Genomic DNA, 16,894 nt, shown 5'->3' on the forward strand with positions numbered 1-16,894 from the left:
TATTAACTTTTAAAACAAAATGATTTCCAGTTTAGAAAACAATGCACTGACCACATAATTCCTTTTTAATTTTATACAGTTATACAAATATTCTAAATACACATTTTGTGTTCAAGATGATGGCAAATAAGATTAACTGTACAGTACATAAGGAAAGAAAATATTTTAAGCATATTTAGAAGCAATAGAAATGTCTATACAAAACAAGCAAAAATGGAATAAAATTTTTATTTTTAAAGTATTGCAACAGGCCCACAGGTTTGTAACAAAAATGTCTTTGCACAGTTCCTCACAATGCCCCATTAATAGCTAAAGCAAGACAGCGGTTTTAGAAAATAAGGTTTCAAAATGCTACACATGGTACTATTGTTTGCACAGTTTGATCAAAATAACAACTCTACTCTGAGCCAAGCAAAACCTAGAGGAAATATACCTAACAACTTGAAAATCATTTGTATAAAATTCATTGCACATTATTTTACTCAGTTGTCTGAAAAGTAAAAAAGTGTATTTACAAAATATTTCGCAGTCAAAATTATAAAGTGAATGAGTATCTCTAAGTAACACGTCTTGATACAGACAGTTCAAGGAAAACACACGAATGGGTTTTTTTTTTTTTTTTCTTTTGTCTTGTTTTGTTTTTTTTTAAAGAGGTTTTCAGTGCTCCTTCCACAGGGAAGTCAGTATGATCTACGCAAATGGATTTACAAGATGTTACACATACCGGAGCAAATTCAACACATACGTTATAAAACAATGTTAAAAAGGTGTAAGGATGGAGACTTTGTACATTGTAAGAAGTGAGCTATTCAGAGATCGATAAGAACAATTTTTAATTCAGTTAGCATAAAAGCCTTCATAGTCTTCAGATAATAGACAGTGAACATACTTGACTCGATGAAAGTTGAAAAAGCACCATGCACAACAGTTTAGTGGTAAACACTGAAAAAATAGCACCTGGAATTCTGTGATACTGACAATTTAAAACTGGTCTAGTAATTGCCGGAGATATGGTGCCTTGGATAATTCTCTATTTACTCGGGAGAGTTTGAAATGTACGGGGCAATTCAGAGATACACACGGGATATGTCGATCAAAGCACCCTGTACAGTTCTTGCATATCTGAAAGTATAAGAGGAATACATAAAACAATAGGAGAGGTCCTATGTATATGTGTTAACAAACTTTTATAGTCCCTCCTCTCTGACCCACCACAGATTACTGGCAGACAAATAACACTTATTACAAGAAGTTTCATTACTTTTCATCCCTGAAGCCTCACCTACCCTATGTTGAGGCATTTCTAACAGGTAAGTACTGATACATGGATTTCTTTTCAATAAACTCAGTACAGTACTATAAATGTTTTTTCTCTAACTTATGATTTTTCTAGCTTACTTTATTGAAAAAATACAGTGTATAATCCATGTAACATACAAATATTGTTCCTCAGCTGTTTGTTATTAGTAAGCCTTCCGGTCAACAGCAGGCTATTAGTTAAATTTTTGGACAGTCAAAATTCATATGTGGATTTTTGTCTAGGAGAGAGTAGTTACCCCTAACTCCTATGTAGCTCATAGGGTATATTAAGATTCATATAATAAGCTACCCAATTACCATTAAAGACCGTCTTTTAAATGAGCCATAAACAATCTTTTCTCACATTACTCAGATTTATCTTTTCAGACGCCAATAAAAAAGTTATCCAAAGGGGATACCAAATAGCTGCTTCTGCTCTAGATTTGTCTTTTGAGAGAAAAATCAAACTGCTCTAGTTCATTCTCTCATCTGTATTAGTCAAGTGAAGAGGAGTTTTCCTGAGGTTACTGTACCAATTATTATGATGCTGTCCAAACAAACTGCTGAGAAACTGTGTACTTACTCTGTGTTCTCTGATGACAAAGTATGCTGTTCTTCTATGAAGTCTTTCACTAAGGAGATCTCTGCCACGAGACTCAAAACTATCCCCAAATACAGAAGTTCTGTATTGAGGCTATACGTACTGCAGATATATTCAGGTGTCAGGACAAACTGATAAATGTTTATGCAACTCTCTGTGCTTGTCTGATAAATAAGCCAGGATGGAATTACTTGCTTCTTTAAATTTAACTCAATGTTGAGTTTCAAGATCTGTTACTGGTGATTTCAACCCTGAGCACTATAGCTAAATTCAGCTTATGTTTAAAAACTCAAAACACCACAACCGGGATACCTACTTAGCTCATTTAAAAAAAAAAAAAAAAAAAGGCTGCTTTAGTCTTTCTTTTTGCTATCCTCTGAAAATTTTTGAAAAAATAAGCCAATCAGATGCTTATTTCATTCCTTATTCTTTTCTGTTTATTATTAAAAGTGTTTGAGGTGATGGAAATTTTCTCTGAGATTTGCTATGGCTGTCTAGAATCTTACGTGTAGTGTTTAATTGGGAGTTAAAATTTCCCCAAGTGGCAACAATCATTTTGTTTTGAGTTTATAATGAATTTCTAGCTTTATAGCATTGTATTGAAGAGTGTAACAGGGAGAAGGTTAAGCAATGGACCGAAAGGTAGCACGTAGGTGCTAGAATGGAGAAAGACTAATAAAGCATACTAAAGAGTTTGAATTTTATCAGACAGAAAGAGAAAGTACCAGACTTGTACTTTTAAAATGTAATTTTAGGGGCGCCTCGGTGTCTCAGTTGGTTACGCATCCATCTCTTGATTTCTTCAGGTCATGATCTCACAGTTTGAGTTCGAGCCCCACATTGGACTTCACGCCGACAGTGCAAAGCCTGCTTGGGATTCTAGGCCCCCCCCCCCCCCCCCCCCCAAATAGGTAAAATAAACTTAACGCTGGCTAGAATGATCTATTTTTTTAAGAATGGAGACAGCGGCAGGGGGTCAGGCTAGGAAGCTGCTGCAGGAGTTTAGGGCAGAGAGGATGGTGGTTTGGACTAGGATGATAAAAGAAAGGAAGGAGAAAAGTGAGGGTATTTAAGAAGTATATAGGAGATGAAAGGGGAGAGGGGGAAAAAAATCAACTTATTTCAACAGCTAGGTTTCTGTGGTTGCATCAAAATAATCATACCTTTAAGATTCTACCATCCTTAATGAAATGTTTAATGAATTCTAGATGACTGGGTATATTCTCTAAAACTTAACAATTTTGCTAGTACAAAATGTGGCAGCTAGAATGGTACAGAGCAAATAGTCTATGCTTTATCAATCCTTAATCATCTTCATATGATGCTCAAATTTTTTAAGAGCCTAGTCTCCTAAGACATGGTTTCTCTCCCTGTTCACCTTCATGGCAGCTAAGTTTGATACTCTGTCTTGGTTCAAAAGCTTCTTTACCTTGAGGACAAGGTGCAGAGGCTGGCCTTCACATCCTGGTTTGAATTCTATTAGGACTGTGAGGAATGATTTTATAAGAGAATTTACAACGTCGGAAGTAGACAGGACCCGTGAAAGAACTCTGATAAAACCAAGGAAGGACAAGTCCAGTATAATGAAGTCCAGACTAGAATCCTGATGTCCCTCCTTATTATCAGCATGGTTCATTTTTTTCCTTTTTTTTTTAATGTTTATTTTTGAGAAAGACACAGAATCTGAAGCAGGCTCCAGGCTCTGAGCTGTCAGCACAGAGCCCGATGCGGGGCTTAAACTCACGGGACTGCAAGATCATGACCTGAGCCAAAGTTGGACGCTTAACCGACTGAGCCACCCAGGCGCCCTATGGTTCATTTTCCACTAAATCATACTGCCTCTCAATTATCTGGTTGGTTTTTAAACATTTCAATAACTTTATATATTGCTCTTATAACACAAAATAAACACAAAATAAACTTCACTCCGAAGTTGTTCTTCTCTAGCCTGAAAGCAAAAAATGTACTGGCAATACAATGGTTTAAAAGGTACAATCGCTCCTTTAAGAAATACTTTTTTTTTTTTAATGTGCTAGGATAATGTTTCCTCAGATTTCATTTTCCAACTTAAAGAGGTTTCTGCTGTTTATTACTGGTAGAATTCCCACATTTGAAAAAGCATCTCTGTATTTTATGTCTGTATCCCAGCCTGGCTACTTATCAGCAGCATAACATAGGGCAAATACTTAGCCCTCTTGTGTCTGTTTACTCATTTGTAAGAGGTCTCTAGCATATAAGACTCAATCATGTTAACTATTAATTTTCTATCTAGACTCTTAGACTGTGAACCTTTCAAGTTTACCAGCAATTCTCTAGGACAACCAGATTTTTATGAGAATGGTAAATAGACATGATAGAGAAACTGGTAAATATTATAAAAGAAATTGGGTAGAGGTACATTGTAGTTCTAGGTTTTAATAAACAATACACTATTCCATAAAAACAAAAATAGTGAAAACAAAACTAAAAGACAATGTATGGACCAGGAGAAGATATTTGCAAATTACATATCTGATAAAGGGTTAGTATCCAAAATCTTTACCAAGCCATCTTTAAGTAATTTAGTTCAATTATATTTTTGATATTTTGATTATATATTATAATCAAATTATATATTTTGATACTAGAATCTTTACTCCTACTTTTCATACCAGTTTCGTATCTCAAACTATACCTCAAGGGTTGATGATATTTCCCGGAAAGGTCTAGCAAAGAAGGCCGTACCTTTACAAGTTGCTCCTGTTTACGTTCCAACTCCCGAATTTCTTGGTTGAGGATGACTGCAACATGCTGAGGCTGGCTCCGACATTTACCACAGATGCCATGCTGAGTCAGGTCATCACACACAGGACAGTGCAAAGTAGTGAAATACTGTGAAATAGTGCCTTTCCGCCCTTCAAGTTCGCTTCGAGAGGAGCTGGTGGCTTTCTGTATCTATGAAAACATTAATTCAGAAATAAGTTTTGGAGAAGTGGGGGGGGGGGTGGGTGATGGGGATTAAGGGCACACTTATCATGATGAGCACTGAGTAATGTATGGGATTGTTGAGTCACTATATTGTACACCTGAAATAAAAGAACACTGTATGTTAACTATAGTGGAATAAAAATTTAAAAAGTTAATGAAACTCTGATCCAGCTTCACAGAGCCACTGCTCTCATGCTAACTGCAGGTTTACGAAGGCACTATTTCCTTCTTCCAACAAGTACTAAGTAGCTACTCTATGTCAGGTACTGTTCTAGATAATGGGGCTACAGAAATGGACTAAATCCTTTTTACAGAGCTTATGTGTTAATATCGTCAGATATGATGTTTTTCTTTTTTTCTTTTGGGAAAAAAACAGTCTCCTGCCACTCAGTTTTTTGGTTGAGATACATAGATGTGTGAGATCATCCAGGGCACTGGAGACTGGAGAGGGCAATGGAAGAAATCCACATTGAGAGTGGATACTGTTTAAGGCTGCACAACTGGGCCATGGAAACAAGGCAAGAAAAGGGTTAAAAGTAACTTGGTAGGCAGTAGGGTGCAAAATTCAAGCAAAAGTAAACCTGGAGAATTTCAAATGTAATTAGGCTGTGTCACCTAAGCATTCTTCATTTGAAGCTAATACTAGTTTCAGAGACTTGACTTCTGGAACTGTTTTTACACTGAAATAACATTATCATGTGGTTATTATACCCTTGGTGTCTCCTCCTGTATCTTACAAATCACTCTTCATAGAGATTATTATGTCAGTCTGTTAACAAATGCCATTGGTTTAACATTCTTCCTGCTGACGAAATGAAAATCAGTAACAGCGTTCCAGTGCAAAGCCAGGATACAGCATCACAGATGTTGGCCAGCACAGCTTCTCTGAAGCACAGCCTCAACCTCAGTATTAGTTTCCTTGAGGCCATATGTGCTTGCTGAGAAAGTAAAAGTAATTTGAAGATCAACTTTCACCAGTTTCCCTGAATACCATCAGTCTTTCACAGTCTGAGATAATAGCAAATGACTGAGCAGATCTAATTCTCAACAGCAGACTGAAACTGCTCCTCTCCTCGACTAATGTAGCGCAGATTATTACACAATCACCTATAGTTCCTTCAGGCTTCCAATGAGCTAACTAAGAAGAGTTCAAGCAAAACTCCCTTTGCTAAGATTCCACATTCCATGTTTTACTTTAGTATAATGCTATTTTAACATTACTTCTTTAGTTTTATTTCTTCAGCACTATGTCTAGACATTGTATTCTATATACTAAACACCCACTTTTAAGGAATTTTGGTTCTCCATTTATTTATTAGCTGGTTTATTAAGTATTTACTACTGACATAGTGGTGGGATTTATTTTAATATTCTACAATCTGGCTAGTCTGACAGAAACTGGGAAGGTGTTTGTAGAAAACTTAAAAGTTTTTTTTTTTTTTTTTTTTTTAGGAAACCAGAAGAGTGTGGCACCTTTGTCAGTTTAGGATAATAGAGTATCCACATTGCCTCTCATAGCACAGAACTAAAATCTTTAGTTCTACTAGAAATTGCAAGTGAATTCTCTCTACAGTCACAGCACAGGTATATACTATTTAGTAGGCTTACCCTGGGTAATTCATGATACCAGCTGAAGACATCAATACCAATAAGTGAGAAGATTCTTGCCAGGGGTGGAAGGATCTGCTTGGTGATATAGTAAGTGGCATTCAGTCTCAGAGTCGGGTCCTGCAGCACTTCCACTGGGCGCTTCACCAACTGGATAAGTGGTATTCCAGGAGCCCCATAAATGATGACGTATGGCACTCGCTCTCCAACTCGAGGCTCAGAGCGCCGATCATAAGTAAGCATTTTCCTATTTAAAACCACATAAATATTCACTCAAAGGCTGTTATGGAAGGCATCTTACTAGCAGATTAAGGGAGAGTGAAATAATTATGAAACCACGAGATTACAACTTCAAGTTACAACTTTCTTGAGAGCTATATACATTTGACTCAGCACCAAATGGATATAATGTTAAGAGTTTAAAACTTGATCTGTAAATCATTGCTGTGAAAAACAACATGAGTTGCCATATATCAACTAGCTTAAAATGTATTAATTTCTATCTCCTAAGAGTCAGAATGATCATAAATCCAACAGTGAAAGAGAAATTTAGCTCGTTAGATGATCTGACTCTAGAATGATGCCATCTAAGTGCTTTGGTAGATCCCTATTAAGGACCACCTAGGGATTTTGATGTGGGAAAATGACAATTCAAGCTCTGTACAAGATTAAAATTTCACTGAATTTAGTTTCCCAAGAGAAGCCCAGAAAAGGAGTTCCTTCTTCCTCTTCAGAGCTTACAAAGTATGGGGGAGCATCTATTTACCATTAGTGAGGCTTCATTGGGGCAGGTGAAGAAACAATTATGTGCCTGTGGACTAGGTATCTTTTCATCTATTTCAAACCACTCAGCATCCTAGGACAACACTTGTTAGGTACAGAGTTGTGCTGTTGTATGCATCATTACTGCCCCCCCCACCCCACCTTTTAATGTTTGTTTGAGAGTGAGCGAGCATGAGCAGGGTATGGGTAGAGAGAGAGGGAAACAGAAAATCCGAAGTAGGATCTGCACTGTCAGTGCAGAGCCCAACATGGGGCTTGAACCCATGAACTGTGAGATCATGACCTGAGCTAAGACAGATGCTCAACCAAATGAGCCACCCAGGTGCCCCCATCATTACCTTGTAAGTTCAAGGGCTGGCACACAAGCTCCAGGTTTATAAGAGGAACTTCCTCTGTATTCCTTGGCAAAGATAAAATCTTGGATGCTGGCTTTTCCTTCTAGAAGCTTCATACACTGTCGCTGAACATACTGTTTAATTAAACTTATGTCTCTTGTTTCAAATAGCAGCTTTAGAGAACGCTCAAGTATCTTAAAAAAAAAAAAAAAGGATACATTCATAAAGATAAAATACCCCCTAGTATATTTAATCACTGTTGCTATATTTTCTGGAAATATTTCTACTAGGAAATGACTGACATGCAGTGGATTTATGGAATGGATTGAATTTAAATTAGTTCTGGGTGAAAGTTCTGTATTTTGTGAATACTGGAACCAATATATATTTACTCATTAAGTTTGCTAATTTAGCTTAAGCACAATTCTACCCTTGGAGAAAGAATGCAGTGGATTTCTCTTCCAAGGACCAGTATTAAATAATATCTCAAGTTCACATAACATTACATATATAGCATAACATACTGACACACTGACAATAGTCCATCTATTACGCTTTTTATGCTCTTAAAAAACTCAGTGTGTAGAGTACTATTCCCATTTATACCATTTATTTTTAGTTTGTTACAGGAGTCTGGACCTGAGTAAATAAAAAATATAAAATACTATGGGTAAAATTACCGTGGTTGAGAAATTTAGGTAATTTATGGTACCACTGTTCAGAAATCTTTCTAACTTGTGTTAATAACTCAGTTTATCTAGAATGGATTACTTATAAAATTTTTCCATTGCTAGTTTTCTTTATCCTGCTCCCTAGCTTTTGGGTGTTGTTATATGATAACATATCATCATCCAGGTGATAGGCAGGAAATTCTTGTCAAGTTCATGTGTTGTTTTTCAGTAATTGTGATAAAAGGTAAGGTGAGGGAAGAAGTCAGAAACTAAGGACTAAAATCAAATAAGTCATTTTCATTAGAAATGAAATTCTCAAAATCATATAGTTCCTCCACTGATAGTTACACACAAAGAGACTAGGAGGACCACCTCATGTGTGTTTAAGATAAAGAATCTGGTGAAAATCCTACTTATTTCTTAAAGATGAACACAAGATAGATAAACCTTACCTTAGAAACGGCAGGGCAGGAATCTCTTCTGACGGTTTCTATTCCTTTTGCATCAAATACCGGGTCCTTTTGATCCAGTGTTTCATACATGTAACCCACATACCTCTTTTTTGTTTGTAAGACACAGGGCAAATATACCTGTGATGGATTAACAAAACGCTTCTAAATAACCATTTTTCCCTACCATGAATATCTTATTTTTATGTCTTTTTCTTTTTTAAAAATGTTTATTTTTGAGACAGAGGGAGAGGGAGACAGAGGATCTGAAGCAGGCTCTGTGCTAATAGCAGAGAGCCCAATGTGGGGCTTGAACTCATGATCCATGAGATCATGGCCTGAGGCAGTCAGATCCTTAACCAACTGAGCTACCCAGGCACCCTTTTTCTCTCTTTAACCAAATTAATAAAAAATCAATTCCAAAAACCCCCATTAAATATTGCTTAGCACCAATGAAATTCATGATATAACATTTAAACATAAAGCACACAAAATTAGTTAGTTGTCTTTATTTCCTTCCCACTCAACTCCTTTGTTTGCACTATCAAATTCTGTCCCTACTGCAACTGATGCTACTCTCTCAAAAGTCTATTAAAAATTAAAAATCACTTTAAATAACACTTATATATTTAAAAGTTAATAAGTACAACATTAACAGTTATAAGAGACTATATAATGAAAAGCCCTCATCCCCCAGCCTCTACTGTCTTTGACCTAGAGATGCCTAGAGGCATCCTCTATTGATTTCCTGTATAGCCTTCCAGAGATATTTATACATATGAATGGTAGCTTACCGTATACATCATTTTGTACTTTGCTTATTTTAATAATTTATCTTGGAGAATATTCCATCCTTGTACAGAAAGCTCCTTTTATTTTGTAGGTATAGTAGTCCATGATGGGAGGATATCACAATTTATGTAACCAGTTACATACTACTGTGGGTCATTTAGGATGTTTCCAATCTTTTGTTATTACAAATAGTGTTCCAGTGAACAATCTTGCATGGATTAATCTACTGAATTCCCTGAAGTTGAATTCCTAGATTAAGGGTCCAATGGACCTACCAAACTGGTCCTTTCTTCTGTCCTCAAACATTATCAATAATTATACTAAGTATAAAATGGTCTAAACATCCCAATTAAAAGGCAGAAGTGATCAGATTGGATCTGATCAAAAAATGAAACAAAGCAATAAACTACTAGAAATCCACTTCAAATACAAGGACATAAAAAGGTTAAAAATAAAAAATGGAAGATACACATGCTAACACTAATCAAAACAAGAGTGTTTTATCATCAGAAAAAAGTAGATTTCAAGACAAGTATTATCAAAGATAAAAATAACAATTTATCAAGAAGATACATAATCCTAAATGTGTATGTACCTAGAAAGAAAACTTCAAAATATCTGAAATAGAAACTGGCAGAACTAAAAGGAAGAAAAAGGCAAATCTATGATTATATTTGGAAACTTCAGCACCTCTCCCTTAGAAATTGACAGGAAATCATTAAGAATACAGAAGGCTTCAACAACATCACTATTACCTTAACCTAAGTGACATTTATAGGACATTCCAAAAAGCTGGATACAGAAAGCTTTTAAGGTCACATGGGTATAATCACTAAGATAGACCACTGGCTGGGCCAAATGACAAATTTCAATAAACTTAATAAAAGCATTAAAATCATACGGAGTGTCTTCTTTGACCACAATGGAATTAAATTAGAAATAATGGTATTATTTCTGGAATATCCTTAAATATTTGGAACTTAACACAAGTCTAAATGATGTATGGGTCTTTATCACTGAAACAAATGAATAATAATGGAAATACAAGATACCAAAAATTGAAGCTAAAGTAGTATTTATTTATTTAAAAATTTTTTTTTAATGTTTACTTATTTTTGAGAGAGAGAGGCAGAGAGACAGATACAGAATCTGAAACAGGCTCCAGGCTCCGAGCTGTCAGCACAGAGCCTGATGCGGGGCTCGAACTCAAGGACTGCGAGATCATGACCTGAGCCGAAGTAGGACACTCAATCGACTGAGCCACCCAGGCGCCCCAAAGCTAAAGTAGTATTTAGAGGGAAATTTATATCTTTAAACACTTACATTAAAAAATATTTGTTTAATATCAAAGATTCAAGCTTCTAAATTAAGAAGACAGGAAAATAAAAGCAAACTAAACCCAAAGTAAGTATAAGGAAGGAAAGAATAAAGAGTGGAAATTGAAGAAATGGTTCTTCAAAAAGTTCAGTAAATGGATAAACCTTTAGGTAGAGGATTGTGGGGAAAAAAACAAAAAAAAATTATCAATATCAAAAATGAAAGGAGGGAGATCACTAAGGATCTTACAGATATCAAAATGACATTAAGGAAGTATAATTCATGCCAACAAATCTGACAATCTAGGAGAAATGGACAAATTCGCTGACAACCACAAGTTATCAACACTGATATAAGAAAACCTGAATATTTCAATATTTATCAAGGATGTTTAATTTGTAATTAAAAATCTATGACCCACCCTTTCCCCCAATAAAATGTCAGGACTGGAGAGCTTCACTGATGAATTCTATCAACCACTTTTAAGAGAAATAATTGTACTAATCTTATTTTTTTTTTTCCAGAAAATAAGATGGGAATATTGCCAACTCATTTTATGAAACCAGCCCCTCCTTTTTTTGTCCCAAAGCCAAAGACAATACAAGAAAAAAACTACAATATTCATCATGAACCTATACATCACAATTCTTAACTAATGTTTATTCTCTTTAAGAAGTTTTGCAGTTTTTTGCTTTTATGTTTCGGTCTGTGATCTATTTCAGGTAAGTTTTCATGTCTGGTGCTATTTTCTAAGCAGGCCATACTCTTCATTTGTGCCAGATGGGTTGTGTCCATAGTACCATACATGTACTTCATTCTTACTTTGTTTTCTAACTGTTCTCCCCATCTCTGCCCCAATCAGAATGCTCACTCTTCAGGGCAGATACCATATCTGAGTCCTCTTTGAATCTCTTCTATGACAATTCTTGCTTCAAAGTAGGTACTTTTATCCTTTCCACACCCGTTTTCTTTTCTTTTCTTTTTTTTTTTTTCCACACCCGTTTTCTTAAATCAACCATTTCTAATTCCTACGGATCCTTCTTTCTCAGTATCTCCTGAATTGCTCTTTATCTTCCCTAGTTCAGGTTATACAGGCTGCATCCTGTCCTGAGCTTCTCCCCTTCCCAAACCATCTTGTATACCACTGTGAGACTAATCCTCCCCAAACAGCTCTGATCATGTCATGTTCTTGTTTGATACACTTTTCTGAATCAGGTTTGAACATTTTAGTTTGGTATTCAAGACACTCTATAATCTGGTCTTAAGTTTATTTTCTAGAGTTCTCTCCCACTATATTCCCATATTGTGCTTTTCCAACTCCCTATCCTCCTACATGCCATTTTCTTCTATGCAGAATGACTGCAGCCCCATGGCTGCCCATTGAAATTCTAACCATTTTCTGAGACACAGTGCAATATTACCTCCTCATGGAAGTACTCCTCCATGGAGTCTCCTCATCCAGCCCAAGATGACATAATACCTCCTTTTCTTTGTGCTCTTACAGTGTTTAGGGAGACTGCTCTCATGATTATTGGCTCTTAGTGGGACTGTGTCTTATGCTTCTTTGCATTCCACACCTCTCCTAGCTTAGTAGCTTTTATATGGAAAGAACTAAATACATATATGATATGGAAGGTAAAGTGAAAAGAGTCTAATAAGGTCCTTATGGCAGACTGTACTGTCCAAATAAATAATATCTGCCATTCCACATGACCTTACAATGTGATAATGGGACATTCTTCCCATTAAGAGATGGGAATCTATGCTCTCTCTTAAATCTAGACAGGCTGTGATGTGGTGTGACTTTGAGACTAGGTCATAAAAAACAGAACTGCTTTTGTCTATTTTTCTTTGGGATGTTCATTCCTGGAACTCAGCGCCATCATGCTGTGAGGAAGAACAAATAATCCCAGGGAAAGGCCAAATGTAGGTGTTCCAGCTGACAGCCCCAGCTGATGTTCCCAACAGCAGCCAGCATCAACCCCCAGACAGCAGAGTGAGCAGGCTTCAAGTTGTATCACCTTCAGCCATTAAGTTTCCCAGCTAAGAATCTAGACACTGTGGAGCGGAGACATGCGTCCTCGCTGCACCTCTTCTGAATTCCTGACCCATAAAATCCATAAGCATAATAAAAGAGTGGCTGTTGTATATCATTAAGTTTGGGGGGGGGGTCTGTTACACAGCAATAGTTAATTGGAACAAAAGGGGTTTTTTTTGAGAAAATTATACAAAACTCAGGGAAAATATTTTAAATACAACACTTTATAGGCATTATACTGTTACTGATTCTGAAAATGTATTATACAAGACCAAAATCTCCAGAAGGTATGTGCATTTCATCTGTTATTTCCAGTATTAATTATATTTCTCTTACCTTTTCAAACTTCAATTTCACTGGTTTAGGATTGGTAGCAGTTACAGCTTCAGCAATTTCCTGACCAATCTTAAAAGACTGCTCCTTAGTAGCTCCTTTCAGTAGCACAAACATACTAAGAGGGTTAAAAACGAGATCGTTGTAACAAAAAAATTTCATCAAGAGTAACTTTACTTTCCTGGATAATACCCTAATACCAAAGAAAGCTTTTTCGCCCCTTTTCCTTATGAAGTTGCTTCCTGTTTAAGCTTTCTTGCTTTATCATACTTTCCTTGTATTATTACAGATTTTAAAAAACATCTAATATTTCTAGTTTAGCTTCACACAGACCAGCTCAGCTGTCAGAGATGCCAAGAAGGTCTTGGGTCATTCCTAGACAATAATGGCTTTATATGATGCACCATTACATCAGTCATAAAATAAAAGAAAATGTGATTATAAAGAAATGAAAAATTTACTTGTGATATGGGAGGAAATTTCCTTCCAGAACCACCCAACTTAAAAAAGACACACATATATTTTGTAATATATGTTCACTGAAGACAATGTCAGAAAACATAAAGCACAAAGAAGAAAACAGCCCCCTAATCTGACCATTCAGAAAATAGGCACTACAAACCTTTCTGTATATCTGTAAATCTCTTCTCCTTCGGGATCACAGATCAGATTGTTGGATAACTTTCTTCTTTCATTTAATTGTACATCATAACATTTTCTCACACTGCTTAGTTCTTTTACATTATTTTAACAGTTGTACTGTATTTCAATGTACAGATGTATCATAATTTAACCAAACCTCAATCACTGGAAATTTAGGTTACTTAAAATTTTTTTTGCTAATATTTCACATATAATAATTTGGCACACCTCTGGTTGTATCCTTAGAACAAATTTCTATCAGTGAAATTTCTGGGTAAATGGTATACTCTAAAAATATTTTTTGAAAGATACTGTCAAACTGAATTCCAGAAAGAAATTTCTGATGTACAATTCCACCAGCAGTATATGCAGGTCAAGACGGAAGGATTTCTGGGGTGCCTGAGTGGCTCAGCCAGTTAAATGTCTGACTTGGGCTCAGGTCATGATCTCAAGGCTTGTGGGTTTGAGCCCCATGTCGGGCTCTGTGCTGATAGCTCAGAACCTGGAGCCTGCTGGGATTCTGTGTCTCCTTCTCTCTCTCCACCCCTCCCCTGCTCACATGGTCTGTGTGTGTCTCTCTCTCAAACACAAACATTACATTTTTTAAAATTATGTGTTTTGTTAAAAATTATACCTCAATGAAGTTGATATCTTAAAAAATATTATTATAGGCTACATATATGAGATTTTACCCAGTAGTTAGTGGGTTTGAGTCCATCTATGTTGCTTTGGCCAGTTTTATTTGGAGCTAAGCTTCAAGACTGCTGGCCAAGATTAATGGACATTTTTGATCACTTAACAGAATGGAGGTGACTATCCTACAAAAAGAGAAAGACTGTTTTAAAATAAGTTTCTCTGTCACTGGTGCTTTTAATCTAGTTAAGTAACAATCATCTTTGGGTTGAGAGATCCAAGCACACATACAGAGTGTGACTTTCACATAGTAGGGCGTGAGTGGGGATATTAGAACAACCTAGAAAGCCTTTCTCAATTATACTCAGGTGACTTTTTCTAGACATTCGGATTCTAGCTCCACACCACTCTTCTGCTGCCACTCTATATAAGAGCTATTACCACTACCATAGAGAATTCCTATAACTGATGGGAGTAGGTCATATTCCACTAGGGTGTAGTAAATATGACTGAGAACCACTCTTCTATAAAATAACTGTTTAAACCACTTGTCAGTAATATTATAACTTTGTATGGTGATAGCTGGTAGCTATACTTATCATGGTGAGCATTTTGTAATGTATATAATGGTCATATCACTGTATTGTATACCTGAAACTAATACTGTATATCAATTTTATTTTTTAAAGTTTATTTTTGAGAGAGCAAGAGTACATGAGTAGGAAAGGAGCAGAGAGAGGAAAAGAGAACCTCAAGTAGGTTCTGCACTGTCAGTGTGTAGTATGACGTGGGGCTTGAGCCCAACATGGGGCTTGAACTCATGAACCATGAGACCATGACCTGAGCTGTAATCAAGAGTCAGACACCTGGGGCGCCTGGGCGGCTCAGTCCGTTAAGCATCTGACTTTGGGTCAGGTCATGATCTCACGGTTTGTGGGTTCAAGCCCTGCGTCAGGCTCTGTGCTGACAGTCACAGCCTAGAGCCTGCTTCAGATTCTGTTTCCCTCTCTCTCTCTGCCGCTCCCCCGCTTATGCTCCGTCTCTCAAAAATGAATAAATGTGGGGGGAAAAAAAAGGGTCAGATGCTTAACCAACTGAGCCACCCAAGCACTCCCAGTTATATTTTAATAAAAAATATCATTTAATTGAAAAAAGAAATAGTGTGTTTATTATACTTTCTAAATGGACAATAATGCATAACTGCTTTAGAGACAGAAACACCTTTCTGTAACAGTAATTATGATGCTTTGGTAACTGATTGCCCTTAGCTAGATCCCAAGATTCATAAAATCAGCAGTCTTGAAATCGGAGGGAGGCAATGATCATTCACCATCATCTATCAGATTTCCTTTATTCTGATCATGAGGCAACTGAGCCTCAGAGAAGCTAAAAGACTTGTTAATGGCCATGCATCGAATAGATGTATAGCTAGAAAGCAAATCCAGATCTCCTCTCAGTTAAGAACTTTTTCATTTCACCAAGCATTATCTATTATCCCTAAAGCAGTATTTCTCAATCTTTTATCATTATCGTTCTCTCAAAAAAGTTAAAATTTATTTTTATTTATTTAAAAAAATTTTTTTAACTTAAGATTTTTTTAATATTTTATTTTTGAGAGAGAGAGAGCGCGCGAGTGAGCAGGAGAGGGGCAAAGAGAGAGGGAGACACAGAACTTGAAGCAGGCTCCAGGCTCTGCACTGTCAGCATAGAACCTGACATTGGGCTCAAACCCACAAACTATGAGATCACGACCTGAGCCAAAGTCAGATGCTTAACTGACTGAGCCACCCAGGTGCCCCAAAAGTAAATTTAATAAGAGAAAGTAATTATTAAGAAATAAAATATTGTTGGGTGGTTGAACTTTGTAGGGCCAAAAATCCATTGTACTATCCACTTAGATAGTACAGGTTTTGCTCCCTGAGAACCAATTTGTACTGGGTTAGGGTGATACTGTTACCATTGATAATGCATGCTCAAGAATGAACTGCCCTCATACAGTATATTTCAATTATCATTTGTTGAATGAATTAGTGAATGGAGAGCAAAAGTTCTAATAATATTGCAAATTCTTTGACTGGAATCATAAAACACCTGTGAATTCTGATGTAATGAAACAGTACCAGCTAGGAATCAAAAAACACTGAATACTAATTTATGGCTCCACTGCTGACTAGTCAGGTGATCTTAGACAAGTTTCTTATCTTAGGGAAATGTGCTTTTAAGCAGCACATAAGAATATGCTTCTAAGGGTTCCCTCCAGCAGTGTGAAAACTGCTGACCTAAATAGCACCAAAGCTGTCTTTCAGTTATGACATTCTGTGCGTCTGTGTTTTTTTGGTTTGAATTCTTAAAGATCTTATATGCTAAACAAAGATAACTACAATGAGAACCATGCCAACTTCTGATTGTGTGTGTCATCAACCATG

General features: G+C 36.4%; 1 protein-coding gene across 3 annotated transcripts in view; it reads right to left on the reverse strand.

The window, feature by feature from the left end:
- Positions 1–214: 214 nt before the first annotated feature.
- Positions 215–16,894, reverse strand: part of REV3L (REV3 like, DNA directed polymerase zeta catalytic subunit) — a 174,418-nt gene continuing 157,738 nt past the window's right edge. For all 3 annotated transcript variants that reach the window (XM_049654182.1, XM_049654185.1, XM_049654184.1), the window contains 6 exons: positions 13,197–13,311; positions 8,717–8,854; positions 7,597–7,787; positions 6,476–6,722; positions 4,625–4,834; positions 215–1,122 (listed from right to left, as the gene is read on the reverse strand). In XM_049654182.1, the coding sequence (XP_049510139.1) occupies positions 982–1,122; positions 4,625–4,834; positions 6,476–6,722; positions 7,597–7,787; positions 8,717–8,854; positions 13,197–13,311 (1,042 nt within the window). In that variant the 3' untranslated portion in view covers positions 215–981. The remainder of the gene's footprint in view (positions 1,123–4,624; positions 4,835–6,475; positions 6,723–7,596; positions 7,788–8,716; positions 8,855–13,196; positions 13,312–16,894) is intronic.

Source organism: Panthera uncia, assembly GCF_023721935.1.
Source record: "Panthera uncia isolate 11264 chromosome B2 unlocalized genomic scaffold, Puncia_PCG_1.0 HiC_scaffold_24, whole genome shotgun sequence".
In the NCBI taxonomy this organism is placed as follows: Eukaryota; Metazoa; Chordata; class Mammalia; order Carnivora; family Felidae; genus Panthera; species Panthera uncia.